This window comes from Chiroxiphia lanceolata, chromosome 1 (assembly GCF_009829145.1).
Source record: "Chiroxiphia lanceolata isolate bChiLan1 chromosome 1, bChiLan1.pri, whole genome shotgun sequence".
Lineage (NCBI taxonomy): Eukaryota > Metazoa > Chordata > Aves > Passeriformes > Pipridae > Chiroxiphia > Chiroxiphia lanceolata.
In genome coordinates, this window is record NC_045637.1 from 66,668,709 (window position 1) to 66,695,354 (window position 26,646).

The 26,646-nt window shown below is 40.1% G+C and overlaps 1 protein-coding gene across 20 annotated transcripts in view; it reads right to left on the reverse strand.

Annotated features, from left to right (window-relative positions):
* Positions 1-26,646, reverse strand: part of LOC116799594 (poly(rC)-binding protein 3-like) — a 497,681-nt gene that overhangs the window by 36,596 nt on the left and 434,439 nt on the right. For 17 of the 20 annotated variants that reach the window (XM_032712987.1, XM_032712998.1, XM_032712951.1 and 14 more), the window contains 7 exons: positions 26,167-26,317; positions 13,376-13,399; positions 13,253-13,285; positions 10,490-10,606; positions 5,043-5,174; positions 2,251-2,379; positions 1-144 (listed from right to left, as the gene is read on the reverse strand). In XM_032712987.1, the coding sequence (XP_032568878.1) occupies positions 1-144; positions 2,251-2,379; positions 5,043-5,174; positions 10,490-10,606; positions 13,253-13,285; positions 13,376-13,399; positions 26,167-26,244 (657 nt within the window). In that variant the 5' untranslated portion in view covers positions 26,245-26,317. The remainder of the gene's footprint in view (positions 145-2,250; positions 2,380-5,042; positions 5,175-10,489; positions 10,607-13,252; positions 13,286-13,375; positions 13,400-26,166; positions 26,318-26,646) is intronic. The other 3 variants (XM_032712978.1, XM_032712914.1, XM_032712905.1) reach the window with 1 other exon arrangement.

Genomic DNA, 26,646 nt, shown 5'->3' on the forward strand with positions numbered 1-26,646 from the left:
AGGCGCTGGCTGAGGTTGGGCCAAGACGGTGTGGTTTCCAGCTGAAGCCAAAATGGTGTCTGCTCTTACCTGGCCACCTGCAAAAATGATAGGTGCAGAGGCAGGTTTGGGACGGTAGGGGATGGTGGCACCTTTGGGTGGGGACTGCAGACAAAAACACAAAGCAATCAAAATGCAGAATGAAGCAGATCTTGTATTAATAAGATCTCTCTTTATTTTGGTCACCTCAGACAACAAGGCATGCAGATAACCCAGCCCACCCTGTCCTCCACCCCATCAGATCAAAAGAAAGCCAGAGGCCTCCTATCTGGGCTTTCAGGGGAAGAGTCGAGGACCTACTCCACAGCCAAAACAGGCAGTGGTGACACTTGTGGTTCGCTACTGCCACTGTCAGATGAAGCTATGAAGCTTAATTAAGCATAACAAGGCATTTCAGGAAACATGGGCACAATTTTTAAATTTGTCAATGTTTTGGAAGAGTCCAGCCTGGCCTTTTGCTTTGCTAACAGAGAGCCCATCTCCTGCTTATCAATCTTTCCCATACTGCTTACACTTCAAGGTTTCTTTTTTACCAACTCAATTAAGTCAGCTGTTCCATTGCAAATGATCAGCCTGATCCTGCCTTTCATCTGACTGAGCTGGAAGGCTGGAGAAAAATCCTCTCACCTTCAGCAGGAGTGTAACAATGGTCTGTAATGCATCAAAAGGGGACCTGTTCCCTGTAGTCCAAGGCAAGAACCCAAGGGGAAACCCCTGACTGAGGCTAACTTTATCCTCGTAAGTAAAGCAAGAGCATGTGTCTGCAAAAAAGGCTTCAAGCTGTCTGTGGAACACCTAGCAGAATGGTACCCTGATTTCAGTGTGCTGACTACAACTAGAGAAGGTTACAACAATTTGTGCGTCCATGAATTGGTATCATATAATTGGCTACTGCATGTCAATGAAAGTGCTTGTTGCCAAATTAAATATATGCTACAAATTAGAGCACATATGTGTTCTTAAATGTTTGAAGCAGCAAACTGCAGTTAAGCCAGCGTCCTCTCTGTGCTGCTTGCTATTCGCCTAACCCTAAAATTAAGTACTCTTAAGTGAAAGCTGGCTATTTAAAAAGTGGCTCTACCTCTGGAGAAATAGGATTGTGTCTCTCTGATTTTCAGAAGCAGCTTCTCTCTTCTTCTTTACTAAATAACTATTTATTCCACCAGTGTCACTTAGACAATAGACTACATTCAGTAGTTACAAAGCTGGTAACTGTTGCCTTCATGTAAAAGATTTCTAAGAAACTAAAATTATTTCTTAATATTAGTTTCTATTCTCTTGTATTTTTATACAGAAATCTCCTCCTCACAGTAGTCCAGTAAAAACTGAAGGAACAGTCAGTTTTCCCCAGTAAAACACTGGGGATTTATTGGGGTTTATGCTTTTATTTGCATTTAGGCTGCATGACATTTTAATGGAAAGGCTCTATGTCATTTTGATGCACTGCATACTTCTGAACAGCCAATAGCTGTAGTGCTGTCTCAGACACTCCACTGTTTCTCCCCTCTTTAAAGAATAACAAAACAGTAGGGTGTCAGAGGTCACCATGAGACAGCCCTTGATTAGATTATGTAAAAAGCAAAACAAACCTAAAAACCACAGAAAATTTTCCAGTGGAAAATGTGATAAAAGCAGAGATGTTTCACTTTCATTGTCAAAAATTACTAGGTCAAAATACTTAATTTGATTTGCTAAAATTTTTTTTTACAAATTTCCATTCAGTTGAGAAATGTACTTGCATGAAATTATGGGCATTTTCAGTAAGAGCATTTTTACATAAATTAATTTTGTATCATTTAAACTAAGAGCTAAAAAACCTGTCATCAAAATAAAACATTCTGGCCTTATGCAATGACCTGACCCTAAGGAATGTCCTGACCAGTCAGAATTATTTCTATTTAAACAAGATTTAGGTGTTTTCTTCCCTATTCTGCATCAGAATAAAATGCATTTCTCTCAGAACAGCTGCAGCTCCGTGCTGGACCTGGTTGTTGTTTGACAGTGACAAGACAGCCTTGATCTTTGATTGCTAATCCCCGCTGCGAGAGGATCTCAAACACCCAGAAGGGTACAGTCTAACAGAGCCCTCTGGAAATTCCCAGCACAGGAAGGGCAGGCAGTACCCCAGGGGAGCCCACGGCAATTGAAAATTTTTAATACTGTGTTTGAGCACCTCCCGAGTGAGAGGTGAAATGCCAAGTGCTCACTCACCTCCAGCATAACCACACATATCTGTTTCACACACTGGATGATGGCGTCGGGAGTGCCCGAGATAGTCACTGCGCGCTCCGTCGAGTTCGGCAGCATGTCCCCTGCTACCTGCACCTGGGCTCCTGTGGACTTGAGCAGAGACAAAGCAAAGGGAGTGTCACCACGAGGAAATGGCACCTCTCCAAACCCAGTCATTCACCTCTCAACTTCTTGTCTTTTCTTTCCTAGACACGTGGTGGAGCGTGTATGCAAAACTCATCCCCACACAGTGCAACTGGGGTCTGGCAGGACATGGATTTGCCTGTTCAAGCCAATTCGCCAGCACTCCCATCCTAGGAGGATTAGTCCTTAGCAGCTGTTAATGAATCAAATTGTGACCTGAATTTCAGGAGAAGTCTTTTAACTCTCTTGAAGACAGACAGTTGTAATGCTGACTAAAAAATTAAAAACCTGAAATGAAGTACTTTTCAATAAAAAAAAAATGAAAGGAAAAAAATATCAAAAACTGAAGAAGATTGGCTAATCAAATGTGTCTCAGATAAATGGCTCTTTAATCTATTGATGGCTGATTTGTGTTGCTTGTTGAAATTTGAGGCTGCCTTATGCTGTATTTCAGGATGGTACAGAACCACTTCTAAATTATAATTAGTGTTGATTAAATATATGCATATCATCAACTTTTAGCTCATTAATGAACCCAAGGAGGTAATGAGCCACTTTTGAGGTTTTTTATTTTTTAAAATTTGAACTTGGCACTAATGTGTGTTAGTTAACAACAAAAAAAAAAACCAAAATCAAAACCAAAAAACAAACAAACAAACAAACAAACAAAAAAACCCAAAAAAAAACAAAGAAAGAAAAAAATACCGGCAGCCAAAACAAACGCTGACATTACTTCACAAACATGGAAGACCTTTTTAATCCCTAGAAAAAAACTCAGGCATTTGATATTGAGTTAGGTCTTCCACATATTGCAAAAAACATCTATTCCTGACTGTTGTTGTAATGCAGTATCTGGGGTTTTTAAAGAAAAGTATTTTCAGTAACCACTGACTTCATGTCAGTCAGCAAGGAGTTAATTTGTTTTCCTGCTGGTTACACACAACACGTTATTTTTCTTTCCAAAGACTGATTAAATTACTGATTGTATCTTCTATTCACTACTGCTTTTTAAGGCCAAAATATCAATTCCTTGCTCTGTAACAGGCTTTGGAATTTTGTCATAATTTGATCAATCATCATGCCTTTCTTTTTCTTTTTGTAATCTTATCTTGAAAACAGGACTGCAACCCTCCATGTTGTTTCTGGATGCATGACTGAACACAAAAGACCATCCCTCATGCAACTGCTATTCTGTGCGTTGTGTGATGATGAAATTGCTTTTTAACATACATTTCTGGGTATGTGTACATCTAGCACAAAAGACTGCCAGAGTCATTCATGCATTTGCTTCCAGTGCCAGTCTTTTTGGTCATATATCAGCAACGAAAAAATGAGTAATATTTTGTCCTTTATACTTAAGAAAATGTGCAGTGTGACTTCTTGCTACATTAGCCTTATCAAAACACCTATTTGGCCAAACACTATCCTTTTACTTCCTTGTACTAGACTAAAGGCAATTGCTTATGACACTGTGTTCACCAGGATAATCACTTCAGTCATTTAATTTAACCAACAGATCAATCTTACCTTTAAAATCCTATGTCCTAAACGCATTCTTTCAGTACTCTCAATGGAGTTACCCATACTTAAAATAAAATCCAAGCTGCAAAACCCAGAGCTAAGTACTCACTAGCACACAGTTCACACTCATGCCTGCTCCAATTTTAATACAACTAAAAAATCAACTTAAAGCTTCATAAAACCGACTGTCTTGAATCTACATTTTAGATAAAAAAGGAACACGGTAAAGCCTGTCAAAAGTGGGTTTTTTTGACACAGGCAAATAAAAAAATGGATCAACATGTTATCTTAATATTCAACACTTCATCCTCTGTTTGAATGAATACAAATTTAGATGGAATACTGTCACTTTCTTCAGAATAATAATCCACTTTTCTAAAATTTCCAAGTCAGATTTTCTCTATATAACTAAGCACGTTCCTAATTTTCTTGTATGACTGATTACAAACACCGAATCCTTGGCTTGGCATGTGCCATATTATTAGTCATGCATGGAAGAATTAAAACTGGCAAAGTATGATAATTTTTGCATTTTTTGGTTAGAGGAAAAAGTGGCTGCTAGCACATTAAGTGAATACCTTAGCTAAAGTTTGGATTAAAAAAAAAACCAATATGTGTTTGTAATACACGAAACCAGTTCACCAGTGCCACATTAACATTAGGGAGAAACAGAACAGGAGCATGAAAATCATATTTTTCTAAAAAGTAGAACCTGGACTTCCCAGTGCTACCTGGGTCTTTCTCTGTCTGCAAGCATGGTAACTAATTTGGAAACGGCTGCAACTCTCTGACTTGGGATAGCCTGAGTATTGCTGGGGAAGGGCCTGTGCCTGAAGACAAACTTGAAGATCCATTTCTGTCCCTGTTGTTTTACTAAATTGTGCATCAAGGGCTTTATGTATTGTAAAGCTGTTCTTCTATTTCACACATGGTCTTTAGTGTCAAGGACAGTACTGCTTCTCCTACAGCAAGGTTCTTACAGGTTTTTCACTCGCTCATGCTCATGCTGGTGCGATGAACAAAGTGCAGTGGGTGATGCTGGCAGGGCATGCTGCAGCAGGATGCTGAGCTAGCCAGTGTCCCCAGCAGACATCCCATGACCTACTTACCTCCCTGATTTCTTTGATTTTGGAACCTCCTTTTCCTATAAGGGATCCACACTGACTTGCTGGGACGACGAGCCGCAGCGTTACGGGTGGTTTGCTTGTCACCGTGCTGTTCGTCATTGAAGCGTTTATGTCCTGTAATCACAATGTCAGTGAGCATTAGCAGGGGATTTGTCACTCCTGGTAAACACTGAAGGGCTCAGAGAAAATGCCCGTGGAGACCTGGGGAGCGTGCAACCAGTTCTAGTTTGTTTTGTGGTGGGTAAAACCACTGGCTCTGGTGGTGATACACCGTAAGCACAAGCCACACAAGCGGCTTGTGCCAGAGGAACTCTTCAGCTGTTTGGTGTTGCAAGTCCATGCTGTGGGGTCAGAGGGCAAGACAGGGAGGAGGAGGTGGTATCTGTCATTAGAACAGCCCAAACAGATGAAAAAGGCAAAGAGGCTTTTGTGTTCACAGGCTTCCAAGTCCTGTTTTGGTCTCTTTTTCACCACCTCAATTAGAATGTTTATACTATATGATATGTCTTTACATTTCACAGAGTTTCTTCTCAGATTTGGTTCAAAAGACAAAGATTAAAAAAGGGAATGACAATGAACCTGTGAATAATCTGAAGCAGAGAAAATCAGGTTAGTTTGACAAATATTTTGGTGACCCCTAGATATAATTTCTCTTTTCTCCATAAGCACTTGCAGAGCTACCCAGTTTCAAAATCTTTTCCATCATGGCTATGTAACCAGAGTACAAAATGCTCAGCAGAACAGCAATTGCCTGTATCCAGGTAATGTAACATATATCTGTGTATCTCATTATCCAATGAGACTACGCTATACGTTCTCATGAGCATCTCAACATACTACTTGTTGCAAGGTTTAAACTGTTTTAAATATATTTTTTTTTGCTGAAAATCTTCTAGGCAATACAAAACAATCCCTCTACAGGCTTCATCACAGAGGAAAAGACAAAGTTTATCTTCCCATTGATCAATGGGGACTTAGGATCACAGAAATAAAAAGCCACAAGCTGCATGGCACCTGTCCAACAACTCGTAAGAATCTCAATGTGTTTTGGTAATAGCAGCTATGAACTGGAAAGACTGTCTCATCCGTCTGTGAGGTGGCAGGGCACAGCTATTATACCTTTCACAGAATTGTTACCCAAGAGATTTGGACAGGAATGAGAAAACATGCATTTTGTACTAATTTAACTCATTTGTGATGCAACACGAGTTCCAGCAGACAGAACTGATATGATTTCCTCTATTCTCACTTATCACTTGTTAGAAAAACAAAAAAAAGTGCCTATACTGTGCAATCAGGACCTTAAAAAAAAATCCAACAAACTACTTAGTACTTCAAGCAACTCTGCATGTCTCACTGAACTGGTGTGGAAGCCCAGTAACACCAGTGCTGATCACTACAGTATCTCCCCAACTCTGATGGCAGCATTCTTCTGTCCAAGAAATGGCTTGGGATGACCTTGCTCAGCTTAAAAGAGAAGAAAAAAAATCTTGCACGGAATGAAGCACTGCTGCATGTGACAAGACAGGTATCAAAGCATTCCTCTGCCAGCCAGCAGTAACTCACATTTTGTTTAGTGCCTGTGTCAGTGAGAGATTGCATTCCAAAATAAAGTGAGAGGGATAACAAAATTTTGCAGCACCCATGTATCTGAAATAAAGGCCAAGTCATGCGGATTTTTCAGCTGGAAGATGCCATCTCACTTTATCGTGTTTGTGGCAGGTGCAGGCACACGATCATCCAGATGTAGGTAAATAACCCTCTTTAGCCACACAGCACAACCCTGATAATGTCTCCTACTTCCACACAATCTGTGGCCTGGCCTCAAAGCCTTTGCTGCACTTGCTGCTTTCAAAAGCACTTTGCAAAAACTGAAAGCCAGTATTCTCTTTATTTTCTCCTCAGCATTTAAAAAAATCTAAACATGCAGGCTCAGCAGCATGGAGTGCATAAAGGAGTCAGTCCAGCCTAAAAACATGACAAAAGAGAAATGAGCAGAAAAAAATCCCCTTCAGAACTGAAGGCTCCCAAATAGGGCTCTTTCTGTGGCACTGCATCCATCTCCTCAAGGCTCTGTCAGACACTAGAGCTGGACCTCTCATGGCTCTCTGCCTGCTTGGTGGGCTGCTCCTCAGCCTGCACAGGCTAAATGGGAGCCTGGAAGTGCTGCGAGTGCCAGCTGAGCTGTACCTGCTGGTTACTCCAGTGCTTAACTACCACGTGCTTCCCGTGGATTATACACTTCAAAGCAAAGCTAGAGCTGCCCCACTCACCAGTGAAGTTCCAGCTGCATTTCTCAGGTCTCAGCCTCCAGTCTAGAAATGACTGCTCTAAAATGTCCTCTCTTGCAATTCCAGTGGTCTGCCTGGGCTAGTGTCATTTTTTAACAACTCTCTTTTTCCTTTGCAGTGGATATTTAAATTATTTATGCAATTACCTACCGAGCTTGTAAATTCATCTAAGACTGCTAGAAAATCACCTTTTATTAGGAAGGTGGTCAAAGCAGAGTGATATAAGGCTGCAGAGCAACCTCAAGGAGAACACAACCTTTCTTTTTTTTCTATCTATCAGACACATTTTGAGATTTTTACTGACAGTTGAAAGGCATTCCAAGGCTTCCATGTCTTCCTAGACCCTTCCTTATCCCCAGGTATACAGCTGTAGGGGTTGAAATTAAGGGTTCAAGGGCTTCATGTCAAAATGCTTCCTGGGGCATGCATAACAAATACCAAAAAAATTCCTCAAAGCAGCAGTCTCATGCATGTACCTTTTTTTTTCTGTTTGAATGTAGCTGCAATAGCCAGGGCTGGACCGAATTTTTTAAATGACTGAAGAAATCTCCAACAAAGAGATATGCATGAAAAATAGCATTTGGTAGCTAGCTTATTTGTAATTTCTGAAACAGTACTCTATTTTGCCTCCAGAGTGTTACAGTTATTTTATTGACAGGAAGATTTATAGGAAACCTAACTGATTATATGAAACATATTTCTTTACTGCTGTTCTTTTAAATATACCACAAACCAATTATGTTTGAAACTAAATACAGATTTTCAAAACTTATAATGGCAGTACGTGATTTGCAAGGAGTGTCAATACTCCTTTGCTAATACTCACATGAAGAGTCCAGACTACCTTCTAAACTCTGCTAGTGCAAATATGCATAAAATCCATCCAGATGACTGAATTTCAGATTTCTTCTCCTACTGCTAGCTACAGCACTTTCAAAGACTACATCGCGTTGGGTGGTAGGCTGGGGATCTGATGCTGTGCAGTGTTTGATGTTTTTATGAAAAATGCAGCATTATTTCCACTGGGTACTCATTTTGGTGGGAACTGGCAAGGATTATCTGTGTTAATGATTCCCTCAGCACTTTTCAAGATAAGGCCCTATGCAGAACACGCTTTTCATGTAGAGAGCAGAGAGATGGCTCTCTTCAGGACTCTGTGGACTGGAGGGTATGGTACAGTACACAAAGCTACCTCTTAAGCTAGAAGAAACAGGGATTGGTTCAAGATGGGTAGGAGATAAGAGATGAGGAAGAGATGACAACAGGTGGTACTAAAACTGGGTTAGACAGAATTACTTGTGTGGTTCTGCAGGATTCAACCTCAAAATCATCATTATTATTTTATTAAGAACAGGCAAGAAAAAATGTGCCACGTCACAAACAGAAGATATTTTATCAACATGTTGAAAGACTGGGATATCACACAGGAAGATCTGAAAAACCATGAAGGATGGAAGAAATATAAATAGGATTAACATTTGCAATATTAAAAAAAAAGGTCATTTGTCTGGGGGCTGACAGGAATGTTTGCCAAGAGTGAAGAGGTGAGAACACCTGAGCAGGAGCTAGGGATACCCACTAGGCACATGGCTGTGTGCAAAGCATTACACTAGTAAGAGGTGAGGCATTTCCAGCAGTGGTACAGATGTGTGATCATGATAACTAGGATGGCGGACTGTTAGTGCAATCAAATAAGCCCTTGTGGAACCTGTCCACAATTAATGCACACATTTAACACAAACTGTAACTGGAAACAGGTAGAGAGGGACTACTAGAGTCACGAGAGGAGTGGGGGATGTGAGGGGATAAAATCAGTTTCTAAAAACACTTCTAAGAGAGGAATCCTCAGGGATGGAAAGGCAAGAATTATTTAAACCAGTGGCCAGTGCTGGCACAGAAACAAAGCTGCATAAACTGTTCATGAATAAATTCAGGTGAGGAGTGAAAAGAAAGTGTCAGATTATGAGAGACTCAAAGTTGTGGATCCAGGATCGGGAAGTAGTAAAAATTCAAAATAGTTTTTAATCATGTTGTGAAGTTGCAAGTTGCAAGTCATATGGCTTATGCTAGAGGACAACTGCATCTGATGGCCTATAAGCTCTCTTCTGTTGTTCTAAACGTGACCAATCACCACGGGTAAATAAAGGCACACGTTGACATTTCTCATCAATGTCAGCATCTTCCAGTGCTATGGGGAGATGTGGAGACTAACCTCACTGATTCGGAAAAATAAGTACTCTTAAGGGATTAACATCCCTTTAGTTTAATCCTTTCTGGACAGACACAGCCCCTTTCTTCTGCTGTAGGTGATTCAGTCCACCTGTCTGCAGGCTCTTCCTTTAAGAAAAGGCGAATTGCTTTCTTCAAGAGCATCTGTCTCTCCAGAAATGACAGGAGAGATGCCTGGACTAGACATATGATTTTCAAAAGTAGAGGGAATTAAATCCTCTCCAGAGTGACCAGAGTTCATGTTCTGTACTCTACTGTCTTTTCTGTGAGGTTCCTGATTAAAGTGGTGACCATATCTAATTGTAGTTGGTCCATGAAACTGAAGGAGATCTCAGTACTTTACGTACATATCTGCACAGAACAATTATTCTACAGTGAATTGAGCTCTTGCCTTACTTTCTCTTAGTGCCTTTATTTTAATTGATTTTAAAAGCCAAGCTTTAAATATAGTAAGTGGAAATCATACAGTTTGTTTTTAAAATAAAATTTTTTTAGTTAAATGAGTTACATATTAATTTTGACGTATCTACAATTTACATCAATACCAGCTGGGTTTACATAAAAACAAAGTTAAAAGTTAGGCAATTATTCTTTTCAAATCAAACCCACAATGGGACTCGAATTTTTACAAGACATTTTTCCTACCATTAGTGCACATTACTAAAAGCAATTGCTGTTCCCTGAAGCCTCCAAAAAGCAAAAGAAATGATCAAACAGCTTGTAAATTGACCCATTATTTTTCTTCAGCATTGCTGCCAAAAGCATTTATAAAAATACAACCACTTTCATTACTATTAAATAGAACATTAAACAAATCCTATTTAACATTAAAGCAAACATGAGAAAATTCAAACAGTGTTTGTATTTCAACTTGAAGAGAGAGCCCCCCCCCATATTTTATTTGCTTACCTCTTCAAATTTTAGTGCAATCATAGAAAAAGCTTTAAAAATTGCATCTGTTGGGCCTGTTATTGTCACAATTCTCTCTGGACAAGTGCCTTCTGAAATATTGATTCGAGCACCACTCTGTCAAAAGGAACAAATATTTTTCAAAGTTATACTTCCCAGGGAGCAAACTAAGCAGGATTAGGGATATAGTTTGGGAAGGAATATCTTGAGGCATCTAATTCCCTCTTCTACAACTGCAGCCCCAACATCATATAATTTCAGCATAAACTGATCTCATTTCAAAAATTCATCTAACTGCAGGAAGCAGGATCCTGTCGGAGTAAATACTTACACAACCTTCTTTGCAATATGCAAATCGCATCTCTGCAACTCAAAAGTTGCAAATAATTGCATAATCAGGTCTCTTCCCTTCCCTCTTGGAGGATTAACCTTAAGTAGGACTGCAGCTGCAGAATTTAAGACAAGGTGGTTGTTTCCAGGGGGCATCAACATCTCCCAGGAATGATGCAACTCTCTGGTTTCAAGCCTCAAAGGCAGGGTTTGACCTCTCCAGCTGGGGCATTATTTTACACTATGGAGAAGGCTCCTTATAGAGGGATGTGTCTCACGGGAAGGCAGTCAATCAATATGCCTTGGAGACAGCCAGGATGGCTCTCAGGTATACTCAGTCCTCTTTATGCTACTGTGGTAGCACAGAGAAAACCCCTAAACCACGGGCTTCTATATATTGTATTTTGATATATATTTATTTAAGAGGATCTTGGTGTAGATAATGATAAAATCCAGTTCAGGTAAGATCCACTCTATATGTTCCCTGAGGTTTCAGGCATGGAAATGTGTGAATGCAGCCTAACGAGTCACTGGAGCCTCAACTCATCCACAGGCACTGACCTTGGGGATCAGGGTCCAAAGCAAATGTGAGACAACCCGGGTTAATATGGCCCTTTGCCTTCAGGGTCACCATGAGCACGTGATGTGCTGTGTGTCCCAGACCTTATTCCCATCCTCACTGCTTCTCTACAGCAAAAGACCATATTTCCCCATATGTAAGCGCCCACACACAATAAGAACAAAATGAAGCCCAAGACTACTGATAGAAAAATCATGCTGCTACAGATCTGGGCAGAGAACTGCGGTTTTTGTACTTTTCTTTAGGCCTGAAGTTGTCTCTGACATTTCCCGAATGACAAAGTAAGACGGAGTCACATTTTATATCATAAAGATGGCATGCAATACGCCACATCTGTCAGGAAAGCCAAAAGAAAGGTTGCCTTTTTTCTTTTAAAGAAGTATTGAAGAAAGTAGTAATTTAAAGGGGGACCAATTTACCATGATGTGGAGACATAGCCTCTTAGTGCTTTGCTGATATAAAGATGCTTATAATTCCATTATTTTAAAAAACCAACCAAATGAATACAGTGTCTTTTGACCACAGATACATGACAGTGTTTTCCAGGACTGGAAGAAGAACATTTGATATTTATCTTGAAAGACAAACCAAGGATCATAACTCTTCTCTAAGATGTTTAACTCAGAAGTCAGGAACACTCTCCAATTATGGCTTCCCTTCTGTGCATGCAATTTATATCCACAGATATCTGCTCATGGTCATAATTAATAATTAAACCGTGTTTAATTAACTGGTAGGATTACCTAGTATATTGAAAACATTTTTTCTTACCTTTTTTTTAAGTCTTAGCAAATGTACGTATGTGTGAAAACATGGGTGAAAGCTCTTATGGTCAAAAAAGGAGCTCTGAACTCAGTTAGCCTGACAATGAAATCCCTATTGTGTATATTTAAAGATGGATGTCCGCAATTTTCTTTACTAAAATACTTTGACATTTTCCTGCCACAGACCTTCTATCAGTGGATAAAACAACAAAGCACCTGACATAGTAATGTACTGCAGCTTTACTAGAACCAAACTGACTTTTCCTGAGGCATCCTCTCTATACACTGCTCCTGAAGTTTTAAACAGTAGGATTTACTCTTTTGACTTTTAACAGTAGCTTCAAAGAAGAAAAATGACCCAGATCTCCAGGTAAGATGTGATGCCTTGCAGACCATTGTGGGTCTGTAGCCTCCACCTGCGCATACCCCTCTGAAGACAGTGCAGGTTGCTCTGTGGCAGGGAAAGAAAACTGTGGACAATGGGGAGACTGAGGTTTATGCAGTGCCTTGTTTTAGTCAATCATTTTGTGTCTACGACCTTTTCAAAGGACGTGAATGGGAGGTGTGCAGGTCTACCCTGCCCACATCCTACTCAAAGATGCAAACTGAGGAAGAGTTAAGGCTTTGCCAAGACATGACAGAGGGATGCTTTGGCTTACACAAGTCTGTCTCCAGCTCTGATAAGCTTGTGTCTACCCTCAAACTTGATGTGCATCAGTCTAATGCTTGGTTTCAGATTTTTGGAAACTGCCTAGGAAGAGGCCAACCCCATGCAGGACCGATGTTGGTATGCTAATGAAAGATATAATGGGCTTGATGCACAGAATAATGCAGGTAAGCTGTTCCTGAGATAAGACAGCAGCAGGCATATCGCTGTGGGAATGAAAGACTCCAGATGCTGCTGTGATAAGGAGGTTACATTAACAACAATGTTTAATTTAGGCCAGCATATTTATACACCATCGCTTGCTAAGAATGGTGATGTTAAATTAACTGCCCACTTGATGGCAGCATCAGTCTGCATATGCTGAATTCCCTGTTCTCCAAGCTGGAAAGAAAGGCAAGTGAAGACATCAAGGCTTGTCTTACCTCTTCTCTCATCTTCTTCACTGTCTCACCTTTCTGTTAAAGAAACAGAAAAAAACGTTAGCCTAGGCTAAAAAAGAGAACTGATAATCAATATTTTGACATGAATATAAATAATTTTCTGACCTTTCCGATAATGCTTCCAACCTCCTGAAACAGAAAAAAAGACATTGTGAATGATACAATTTGCTGCAGAAGAGCAGCAAGCTCTAGTTTCTAAGCTATTTCGCCATCACTTATTTCAAACCTGCAGTGTGAAGCATAGCCCCCTTCCATTGTTTCTGTATACAAATATGCCATGTTAGATACAAAGGGGTGGACTAAAAATGCAGCTTTGCAGTCAACTGATTGTGCAAGAAAAACACCTTTAATAGAAACTGCTCTTGTGGTTACAGATCAATCCTGCTACAGTGAAACACAGACAAATTCCTATCAGGGAATGAAAAGTTAAGAAATAACTGAACCGCACAATCTATTAGAGAAAATGAGGTGTAATACAAGCATCAAAATAATTGCTGGTTTCTCCAAGGGCAGGCATTTACCCCCTTTACACCATGTAATAACTAGAGCTGAATTTCCATGCTACCAAGTGTTATTGTGTAAACACCTGGTGGCCTGTCTTAATCTCCCTATTAGGCACTTACAGAACAATAACCGCTAATCACTTTTTAGGGATTTGGGAATTGCTACCAGGCTCCTACAATTTTCTCTGAAGGGAAAGAAAATACTGAGAAACATGGCTGTGAACATACAATAGGGGAACAATGTGGCAGTACTGGTAACACCCCAAGAGTTAAAAGCTTGGGAAATAAAACCGAAAGGTAGCAAAAATGAAACTATTAACTCTAAAAGGAGTAGTCTGGATATGTTACACAAATCACGCAGCTGTGACATCAGACTGGAAATCATCTGATGGAGAGATCAAATAAAGGAAAATAAACTCTTCTCCTGTACACAGACTGGGAAGTCTACTTCAATCGTTAGAGACTGTCTCAGATGGCTGAGCTGTCCCAGACATCCGATACACCATTTCCCCTACTCAGTCTATATATTTAAGTGTGGTTCATCCTAAAACACAGCCCAAAGTGTAGATTTTAGAAACTGTCCTCCATTGCTCTATCCAATGATGGACTAGCGATAAAGTTGTACAAACTTCACTCTGCAGTAGAGAACTAACTGCAGTGACGTTAATAATTATTTTTCACCAGTTGCTTATAAGCTCATGCCATGAAGCTGTTGTGCTTGCAACTCCTCACATCCTGCTCACAAGATGTAAAGACTTCAGTGAGAAGTTACCTATGTCAATGAAGAACTTTGGTATATGGTTTCTTTGCACTATCTGTAAGTCTGCACGTAACACCAGACTTGGGGAATAGTCCACACATTGCTGAACATGGCTCCTATCTGGAGTCACCTAGACAGACTGGAGAAACAGGCTGGGAGAATCCTCAGGGAGTGGAAAAAAATCAAATGAAAAGTCCCGTGTCTGGGATGGAAAAAGCCCATGCAGGACAAAAACTTGCTACCTTAAAACTGACTTTGCAGAAGAAGTCCTGAGGGTCCCATTGCACAACTTTAACCTGAATACATTACTGCATCAGCAGTGCAGCCCTGATCAAAGAAAGAACTGGACTTTATTAGCAGAAGCGTAGCCAGTAGGCTGAGGCAAATGATTCTTGTCTTCTTGTTTCGGTGAGACCATGCCTAGAGGATTTTGTCCTGTTTTGGGCTCCTAATACAAGACAGACAAGGACACACAGAGGTGAATCCAATACAGGGTCACCAAGTTGGTCAGGGGACTGGAGCCCAGGACACATAAGGAGAGGCTAAGAGAACTGCATTTGTTCTTAAGAAGAGAATGAGTGGGGAGTCTCGTTGCGATGTGCAATAAGGAAAGCACGCTACAATACCAAATTCCTACTCAATACGACGAAAATATTTTTTACCATGGGAATGGCTGGACATTGAAACAGGCACCCAGAGAAGCTGTGGAATCCTCATCCTTGAAGGTGGCTGAACTCAGCTTGGGCAAAGCCCTGATTAACCTGCTCCAATGGAATCTGCTTGATTCAGGTTGTCAAACTGGAGACCTTTGGGGTCCCTTCCAACCTTCACGGCTCTGTGATTCTTCAATCACGGCCTTATACCCACTGAAGTCAGTGCCTTATTTGCCAAAAAATTCCTCAATCCAGTGAGGCCCCTTTTCACATTTATTTTCAAACTTTACTTTTTCTGTTTCCCATTTCCCTTTTTTATTTCCCTTCCAACTGCTCTTCCAAGATGGCATTCTGCTCTCTTGTACATACTGATCAGAGAACACATATTGTCCAGACATGCACTGCAAATCTTCCAGATGTATCTGCTATGTAAACCTATAGTTCTGCAGGCTGATGTACAGGAGAGCTTTACACATCACACAGCCGTGAGTGTTCTTGCTAAAGCTTCCTGTTTCCATCTGAGACTGAGACATCTGTACATCTGCACACACAGTGCAAACCAGCAGCCCTGTGAGAATGGGAATGAATGAGGCAGACTCACTGCAGTTTGTCTTGTTACCAAATTATCTTAATATTTTCTCTTAATATGTGGCTTTATATCACATGGCTGAGACAGCTACACCAGCATGTTGTGTAGGCTCTAAAATGACATGCAGCTTTTTTGTTAGCAGTGACAGAAATCTGGGACACCCATTCCCCCAAATTTTTAAGATCTTACTTTTTTTTTTACATCGTCACTGTAACTCTGCCAACCTGCCTGTAATTGTTGAATGGGCTTAAACAATACAGGGAGTAAGGCTTGGGAAGTCCCCATGTCTGGCAGTTCCTATCTCTCCACTTAGCACATTCAGCAGTTTTACCTTGAAAACTTTTTCCATTCTCTAAGTCCCAGCTTTCAGAAATAATTACTTTCATAAAACAGATTCTTAGGAGGTAGAAGGACATTTAGCTAGGGGTGAGTGTACTGGGTTTCAGTTGCTATGGGCAAGCAACTGTATTTCAGTCCATGGTATAACTTCAGGGTTTTTTGTATACCTGAAGTTTCATTAGAATCTTTAGGCCTGCTCTTGAACCTGCAAGTTTCTGTCAGTATAAACTTAGTATGAAATCTGCCCTAACCCATTTGATCATCTTGTGTGGGTCTTAATGACAGACACTGTTCTTTCAGAAATGTATGGATGGGTCATGGCTAATAAATACAAAGATATCTTCCTTGGAAATAGGAAAACATACTTTGCCTTAGAAATAGAAAAGCAATAAACTGTTTGTAGCACTGGTAAAACAAGATGGTCCATTTCCAACAAGGAGATTAAGAGTATTAAAACAAGCAAAGTAGAGTACAAAATATTAGGATTTTCAAGCTGCTTTTTCCACTCAATTCTGTGGGAGTTTTGCTATGGATTTCAGAGGGGACAGGAATTCCACCTGACTGATTATCACCTTGGTATTTATTAACAAAGAGTACAACCTGCCAAAGGACTGAATGAATGGTGTGAATCCCACTGAGAAAAAAATATTTCAATAAGACTAGTGACAAGTTCCTTGGAACATGCTAGCAAATGTCACTGTAATCCTATGGAGTACTTCAAACCCTCTCCTCCTCAAAGGGCAACTTTAGAGCTTATTCTATAAGCAAGCAATTTCAAAACTTCCAAGCAACAGCCACCTCTCCCTCTACACTGGAAACTGGGATTCTGCTTGGCAGTGTGGGGTAAGGTCATAGGGGCACAGAGAAGCTTTTGGCTTTCTTCATCTGCAGTAGAAGCAGCCTAAACTGACACTAACATATGCGAAGTTTGGTGAGCAGAATCCTACAGCTGATGTGAAATTCAGCGTCAGTGCAGGTCAGACAGGAGATTGATTTAGCTGCACTAGCAAATAATTGCCTACTAGAATATACTAATAACTCCTGAACTATTTGCTGTTTTCCAGCTCAAGAATATAAGCTAATGGTAACTATTTATGATCAATTTCAGATTTATTTATTGACTAACAATCTACATGTAAATATAGTAGAAAAATAAGTTATATGACAACAATCACTGAGTTTCATATAATCGCATTTCAACGGCAGATCAAAAAGTAGTTCTCACAAAGAAATTATAAAGGGGGGAATTAAAACTCATCTGGGAGAAAGACAGGTCCAAGCCAACCTGGCAGACTGTTGCCAGAGCTAAAAGTATTATGCAGGCTCCTTGGCCTCAGCATATAAACACCTACCCTTCAGAAGCAGATGTGCCACAGCAACCATGCTGGATGAACGGGATGATTCTAAAAAGCTGCAAGTGTGTGTGTATCTACCTCCACTGATACATATGTATACTCACACACACATATATTTGTGTGTAAAGTCAGTATACACATGCAGGCACTAAACAGATGGATATCAACTTTCCTACAAGAAATGACAGCAATTTGGGATGCCTATCCTGAGATTCATGCAAGGGGCCTAAGTTTCAGATCGTGCTCAGTACCTAGCCCAGGTAGTGCCTTACAAAGGGTATCATCTCCTGGTGAGAGCACCTCATGCAGGGCAGTCTCACACTTGTGCTCCAAGAGTGCCCCTTTGGAAAACCCCAGGAAAATTTACATACTGATTTCAGACAGCCTGAAAATAATTCTCAAGCCTGGGAGTGTGAGTTGCCACTACAGTTTTCTTTAGTACGATATTTCTAATAAAATAGAACTTCAAGAACAAACACTGGGAGACTGTTCAGCATCAATAAAGTGTACTGCAAGTCAACCAGCCAATATATTGTAGATATCTTGAGGAAGAGCAATGCTAAAAACAAGGGCTGATTTCTTTCATGTGGAATGCAGCATATAATATTATTTGCACACCTTATTCACACAAATGGGATAAATTTTGCTCTTAATGAACATCTGGGGAGTGGTGGGCCCATCAAAGAGCAGAAAGCTGTTTGTGCAGTTTTTACATCATCTGTGGTGAAGGCAAAGCAGCACCAGCTGGCAGCAGCAAAGTCTGTGACCCAAGGCTTTTGCAGGGCTCTTGATGGTGAGAACAACTAAACAAAGATACAAAACAGGCTGTAGAAGAAAGCTATTTCCTAATCAATTATTTGGTGTGTCCTTTGAATAACAAGAAATGAGTCATATTAAGAAAATAAGAAGCTTAACAAATGGTTACAAACCCCGGTTTAAAGATTAACCTTTGGTCTGTAAACAAGAAGTGTGAAATTCCATAATTTTTTCGAAGTGTGAGGTTAGTTTAATAATTACTGTGTCCCAGAAAATCAAAACCAAACCAGGTAGCCGTTGTGGAAGCATAGAAAAGCACAGGTCTTGCTGTATTGTCATGGGCATGCAACTTTTTTTATCAGTGCTACGGGGCAAATGGAACAAAAGCTTCATAGAATCCCTGAGATAAAGCCACATCTAGAAGGAAACGGGTTTAAGAAATAGTACAGGAATATATACTTTCATCTCAAAGCATCTGACAAGTCACAGGGCCCATCCTAAAGCCTGCAATTCCTTCAGGCAATGCTTTGATTGCATGTGCTTTCTATGCTTTCTATGAGCAAGGATAAGGTAGAACCATTACGGCTGGACTTTACAAACAAAAAAGCCTACTAGAAAAGCATTGAAAGGAAAGAAATACAGCCTTCCATGGTGGGGAAACACATCTGTCACGGGACAAGGAGGGGTCCTGGCAACAGCAAACGACCGCTGGGCTGATAAAGTTTTCTAGACCCAGACCAGTTGTCTTTCTCCCCTCCATAAAGAGGCATAACATAATTCAACTCTCTCTCTTCACCTTGTTTTGAGGATAGAGTTGCCAATACTTGAACAAACTCATGAATACGCTTGCATGGAAGATCCCAGGAACATGTTTCATGAAGACATTCTGAACACTGTGTTTGCATGGAGCATGTGGGGCATCAGTATTTTTCAGAGACTAGAAGAAAAGTCACTTTGGGGAAACATGACGTAATGTGTCTACCTCAGGGAACAAATGGCTGCCTTAGATAAACTGAGAATCTGATTTGTGTTCTGGGATTACGTGGGATTAGCCTCGCTGACATGGGAGATCTCACGTTCCTAGGTGATGCTTCAGTAGTCACTGTCTGATGCTAACAGCCCTAACTTAGTAAGGCACTGCAGTCCAAGCCCTTACTGAGACAAATCTTATGCTAATAAATGCAGTAGTGTATGATGAAACCTACAAAACATGGTCTTCCTGATGGAAATGCCAGTGTTATGCATCTCTCACAAGTCCATCTAGCATGTTTTGGGCTGCTGTGCAAATGGATGTTTCTTATTTGCTTTTTGATGGTAGATGAGTATGCAGTTTACATTCAATTTCACACCAAAGCGCACAGCCTTCCCCTGCAAAACCAATCCAAAAACCAGTTCTGTCCCTTTGCTTGTCCCTGCACGTGTGATGCTGAAGCAGCAGCACTGAGTAGGGCGTGTGCCTTCTGCAGTCTCACTTCGTTACAACTGCAGACCGATGAGGAGATTTTGTTTGGTACAAGTGGGAACATTCGGCTACAGAGATTGCTTTCAGCGATACACAGTGCCTAGGGAACTCTGGGGGGAACTCTCTCTCTCCTTTCTGTTGGTTTTTTAGGTTAGTGAGAGGCTCTCGGCTGCTACTACAAACACACTGAGAGGAGACCCATCTCGTGTTGCATATTTGCATGCAGAACTTTGTTCCATGACTAGACCTCTTAGGTATCACAGTAATGCAAGCAAACAAAACAAGAACTATAATAGCAATAGGCAGGACAGTCAATCCTCATAATACCCTGACAGTGTTCATGGAAACTGAAAAGAACAGAACAAACATTGGCTTGACTGGCATTTTACTGCTTGGATTATATTACTGACAAGGTGATTCTTGAAGTTACTTTGTTGTATTCTGTATTTTAAAAAGTAAAAAATAAAAGTAAAAATAGGAAAGGAGAAGGGCATTACCTTTAAGATGGAGAAAATTTATTTCTCTAATGCTTTATACTCTTCCAGGGAGGCGATTAAGGAGACACGAAAAAGTGCCCACTAAAAGAAATCCGTGATACTAAAATTGTATTATCTGTACTGATGAAAATGGCAATTTTCTCCATGATTTTATTCTGTATTTGAGCTGTTAAGTGTGAGCAATCACTTAACAAATCTAAATTTTCTTTCTTTTTCTTGTAAAACGTTCTATATATAGCACCATAAAGTAATCACCAACATGTCTGAAACTCACCACTGAAGCTGGATCTAAGTCCATGGTAACCAGAACTTTCAGTGCTGCAAGTCCACTGATCCTGCTAAAATCAATGGGAACTCAGACACTCTGAGTTCCTCAGGTAATCTAAAACTAAGCTGTAAGTTTAGCGCCTAAAAATCAAGGTACTCATAGGGTTTTGTTCAAACCCAAACATTTGACTGAAGGTACATATTTCTAATTTCCTACTGCTGAATCTATGAGAAACATATCACTGAGCAAATGGTATCAGGGAAAGAAAAGCTCCACTCAGCCATCATATCTTTCCTCAATCAATGCAGATTATACAATCTAATAGTACATATGCTACTCTTTCCCAGACATGTTTAAAATTTGCATGGGAGACTTACAGAACCTCATGAAAATCTCAATACCAGGAATTTCTATTGGTATTCTCTTATTAGGATTTATTTTCAAAATTTTGTTTTATCCCATTATTTCCAGCTACAAGCACTTGCAGCATTCAAAATAACTACACTCCATTACACTTGTATTTATTCTCTCCAGGTATTTATGAGAATGTGTGAAGAAAGCTAGACACAGTCTCCTCAGCCTCATAAAACTCATTTTCTGTGAATTCCCCCTCTGCTCAGTCTTCAACATCACTCACACACATGGCATCTGCTGCTGAGCACAGAACTGCAGGTGTGATTTTGCCAGAAGAACAGTAAGGTAATTATTGTCTCTTTGCCCCATGATGCACCAACGCCATACATCCAAAATTGCATATACTTTTGCTGCAATAGCTTTACTCTCCAACTTGGTATATCCCAGATGTGCCACTCTCTAGACACTGCCACATCTGATGCTTTTCAACTTTTCATGCTTTCCAGATTTTCTCCTGTCACTGAACATGTAACTGCTAAATTACCTTCTCCAGTTAATTGCCTCAACTCGCCAATTTACACCTCTCAGTATTTGGCAAGAGTCCTGCTTCCCTGCCAGCTTTCCCCTCCCTCCTTCATCCTACTTGTAAATTACTTCCTTGTTCTTCCTAACCATCCAACTTCAATAATTCATTTTAGTTTTTATTTCTGAATTCCATTCCCTTTCTCTAAAAGATTCCTCAGATGCCATACATTACCATATTCTACTTTGGTTTCTTACAGTCTTCGGTAAGACGGTTTCATCAGTTCTCATGTTCACACAGTGCCTTTGGAAACAATGCATTATTTCTTCTGCGGGTTTGTACTGGCGGGAAGAAGCAGAGACTCCTGTTGCACTGCTATGAGATGGAGACTCAGACGGAGTGGATTTGTGACCCGGCTGGCCTTTCTACGCTGGCCCATTTGAACATTTTCTCGGGTTCCACCTCATGGACCTGGCTTTTAAACCTCCATTAAGCCACTTTCCTGAGATTTAAGATCTTTCTACCAGCACAGTCTCTTACCATCCACATCTAAAATTAACCTTTAATGGTGAGTCTCTAGGGTCTTAACCAGTCTGTTAACACTGACTGCGTACAAAACCCAACCAGCCCAAATTCATGTAATCATTATTCAGTATAGTCAAAGAAGGTGCTATTTCTTTCTGGGCATGAACTGACCAAAATCAGAACAAGAGCACTGCAGATGCCAAGTACTAAGGTATGTTGGCAGATACCTGTGGGCAAGGCTACAATTTTCCAGTCTTCCAACCTCATTACCTGTGGCAGTAAGCAAGTTAAAAAAACAGCCACAAGTCATGGGAATAGAAAATTCAGCAAAAGGCGAGTAAGCAATGGTAAGAGAGAAATATGGAGCTCTCTCTCTACATATATGCTGAGAGCCAAAAGAATTTCTATTTTCACAAAAATTTAAAAAGTAAGAAAAAGACAGTTCTTCTGGGGTCTGAGCTCTGCCTCTCCATACAGAGGGCTCTGACAGCATACACTCAGTTTGTCTTCCTGAAGTCCTTCAAAAATGTTGATCTGATCTGGGTAAATACTGCCTTTGCTAGAAGCAGAAATCTTGCAATCCCTGCAATATTCCAATCCTGCCTACTTCTGAAGTAGACAAAGAAAATAAAATACCCATATCCATTCATGTCTCTGTCCTACACAGAGGTTTTACTTACTTTACTTCAAGAAACAGCAGGAATTAGATGGAAAATACAGAAGTAGGCATTGTAAATAGCTCCAATCCATATTCTCTGTTTTTCTCTACTGAAATCCATTCAACAGCTTTATTTCTAAATGGGGTACATCTTTCTCATTAATAAGAGATGAGAACGCGTATCTGCATTATTCAGTATATTCTATATATCCAACTTCTGCATATGCTTCAAAAGGCTCTCCTCTTCCTGACCTCTATGAAGCACCATTCAGGTAACTCAGTCAAAAAGGTCCTGAGCAGAAAAGGCTGCAGTGCCATGGCAGCTTTACAGGATGAATTCAGTTTTGTCTAACTTGTCCTTAGAAACCTTCAGTGATGGATGCTGCAGCATGCCCAGACAGCCTCCTCCCCTCCTCACAAATCCACCTAACAAGTTTTTCCTAATCTTGCTTTTAATAATTCCTGTAAACACTGACAGTTGCTTCTCTGCAGATGCAAAGAATGCCTGAGCACTGCCCTTGTAGTATCCTCCCTAACACCTGCCCTCTAATTCACTGCAAGAAAGTATTACAAATGTTTTGTGCTGCTCCTGGTTTCTCTTCAGGGCTGTCAAACTATCATAATTTTTTTACTGATCTAACATGGTACAAGATGAAAACTAGGCCTTTCAGCTTACATCATCACAAAATCTCTGAAGTCCTGGCTGAGGAGGACACCTTTTATATCAGACCCTGGAAACACTGAGGTTACCCTGAGGTTGCCCTTTTATACCTTGCAGTGGTTAGCTTTCTGCAGGGCCCACACAAGCCCTTTTTCCACTTCCATAGATAAAACAACTGCCACCCTTCCTTAACACCACATTTTCTGAGAATATCACGGCTGTGCCTTGCCTCATTGCCAGCTGGCTACTCCCAAACCTTGCTACACTGTGGGTGAGCATCTTAGCTGGTCCTCCCAGCCTTTTCAGTTAGAGGCTGCACAAAACTATGCAGGAACTCAGCTGGCCCTACAGCTGCTTCTTCCCTCAAAGCAAGACAAAGCAGAGGTGCTGATGAGTTGTGTCCTATCTGCACTGGCCCTGGGTTCTCCCAGACCGCAGGACTGTTCCCATTTGTTTTCCTTTCACCAGACACTAATGTCTTTTATTTTTGCTACTTATTTTGTTTGCTGTTGTTGCTTTTTAATTCCCTGTCCATTCACACAAATTGTAATTTTTTTGTCTGCAGGTATAGAATTTACCTTAATTGCCTAATTAAGATGTCCGTCCTTGACATTATGCCTCTACACAAGTCACATTAAAAGTACACACTGAAAATTTCCTAAGTCTGCAGGATTTACAGCTGAGATAACCAAGCACAAGTTATGGATTTTCAATCAAAATGAATGCAAATATCACAAAACACATACAACTTCCCTATGCAAAGGTACACTGGTAATAAAGGTTTACAGACAGAGAGTTAACGATAGTGGGGAGAGACCCTCATATTACCATGAAAGATATCAATAAATAAGTAACTTTAAAATTAGCTTAATTCAAAAATAACTGAATCCAGTTTGCTACTGTTATTTTTAAAACCCTTTTATTTCCCCTCTTCTCTCTCAAGCTTTGACCAGTTATTTACAGACCAAGCTCTGCTTCAGCTAATTGTTTTGTCTAGAAATACTAATTAGAGATCAGCAATTTCCACTGATATCATTACCACAACAAATCTTGAGGAAGAGCCTAGAAACTTGTTTCTTCTTTTTCAGAGGCACATACAGCTTTCAGAGTGTCTTCTCACACTGAGTTCATATTGACTCAGACATCCTTCATTCCTCTGTATTACTACTCCTAAATCATAGAAATGACATCAAAGAAACCATAACGGTCTGACTTTTATCACCAAAATAAATTCTGATTTAATATACTCTTTGCAATACTTAGGCACAACAGGATACATGATTAGAGCACAGTGGAGCTAGTGGTATACCCACCATGCCTTGTTAAGTGAGGATGCATGGTATAGTTCCAGTCAAAATTTGAACTTGGCAGCTTTTATGGGTTGGGGCTACATATGCATAGAAGACTGGACACATAGTATCCATTATTGTTAAAAGAGGTTGCACACACAATCAACGATGTTTAACAGAGAAAACAAGCATTATCTGATTTCATTTCTGATTAAAAAAACCCTAACAATCCTAGCTCACTGTTTAAGTAAAACGTCCTGAAAATTACACACGATTCTGAAAGAAGCAGAGCTGTCAGACAGCGGTTAAAAACAAAACAAAACAAAAAACAAAACACACCTAAGCACATGGGAATTTGTCTGCAACCGGTAGGGCTGCTTATACCCAGTGGGATAAGCATGTGTTCAAATGCTTTCATAGACTGGGACCAGAACCCAGGACAATCAATCCCTAAGACTTAATTTTGAGCACAGACACGTGCACAGATTTTAGGTGGATTTTTAAGAGAGAGAGTGTTATTAAATTTGTTTGACAGATCCCTATTTAAGATGCAGATTTACACACCAGATGCCTGCCTGAAGCTGAATATTTCAGGGGAAAAAAATCAAACAAAATGGTTAGACCATTTCTGAGAAAAAACATAATTTGATCTGACATAACCTAATTTCCGAGGTTTTTAATTTGCAAACTTAAGCTGTACCCCCTCATACTTTTCCATAAGTAAAATACAGAGGGAGATACCTTAGTCTCCAGTTTGTGCTATGAGTAATTATATGTGTGTTCATGCTATAGGTTAAAACCTCCACTATTTTAAAATGTAAAAGTATTTTAGTTTTAAAATTAAATTCTAGGAGTAAAAATACTTCTTTAGATTTATATATATAAATTTAATCTCCAGATTAATACATATATATGTTCACTGTTCCCTGTTAAGAAAGCACCCAAACCACCTCCTTTATATAACATTCATTCACTAAGCCTGGTATTGCCTGATGCAAATATTACAAACAAACCTATGAAATGTGTTTTTTAATTAAAAGCCCATTTTGTGATCTGGCAATGTGAAATAAGCAGCGATCAGACTGCTAAGTCTGACAATACTGAACTGGCACTTTGTCTGTGGCACAGATTTCACACTTATCTGCATGCTTAAGTGCTGTGCTGGACAGAAACAAAATGACACTCAGTCTTCCAAAACAAACCCACAGGGGATCTGCACAAACTCTTGGCGTATCAGGGGGTTCACTCTAATAACATGTTACATCAGAATAATGAAGCACTATCCTATTTGCATTCAACAGAAATAGACAGTAACTCTGTTGCAATTATTTCACACAAGTCAACGTTCTGGTATCTCAAAAAAAGCCCTGCAAAACCCAGCAAATGATGAGAAAGGCACGCTGTATGCAAGTCAGCCTTGTGCAAAGGTCTGCCCAGTTTGGCTAACTATCAGTGAAAGGACTCCTTTCTCACTGCTGGATCTGCTCAAAAGGGGTTTATTACAGACAGGCAGGGCTTGTTTCAATGAACTTGGGCTGCAGTGTGAACTTCAGCAGGATCCCCTGAAAGGCAGGGGGTGATTTCTTGATCATGGCAATGGCGCTTTTGACTCAAGTCGGAGGAGGAGCAGACCCTCTGTCAATGTTACTCTCAGGCTCTGATGGTAACTGCACAAACTCACTCAGTACACAGTAAATGCTTCACCTTGCCATGCATGAGAAGGCGTATGGTAAGCGTGACATTGAGACCTCCTTCAGACACTTTTCCGTCCTTCGTGTTCATCCTGGCCTTGTATCTTCAATACTTGAAAGTAGCTTCGTTTTTCTTTTTTATTTTTTCTATTCACTTAATCAACCTACAGAGAGGGATAGAAAAAAAGAAAAAAAGTACCATTGAGTGGCTGAAGCTACTCTGAAATGAGAATATCGCGTTGTACAAACCAATTAACATTCCTCCCTTTGATTTTCTGGACTACAGTTTAGTGTTGAAAAGGCTTCTTTGATTATTATCGCTCCTCATCCAACTCTAGCCCTTCACCAATTACAAGATAAATTCCTTTCTGAAACCTTAAAAAATTTTCTTAACTTCCTGTATTTCAAAGTTGAAAGTACAGAGCACAGCAGAGTGAAAAACGACGTTTTCTTGTAAACAGCACTTTAACCTTTGCAGTGTGTATATGAGAAA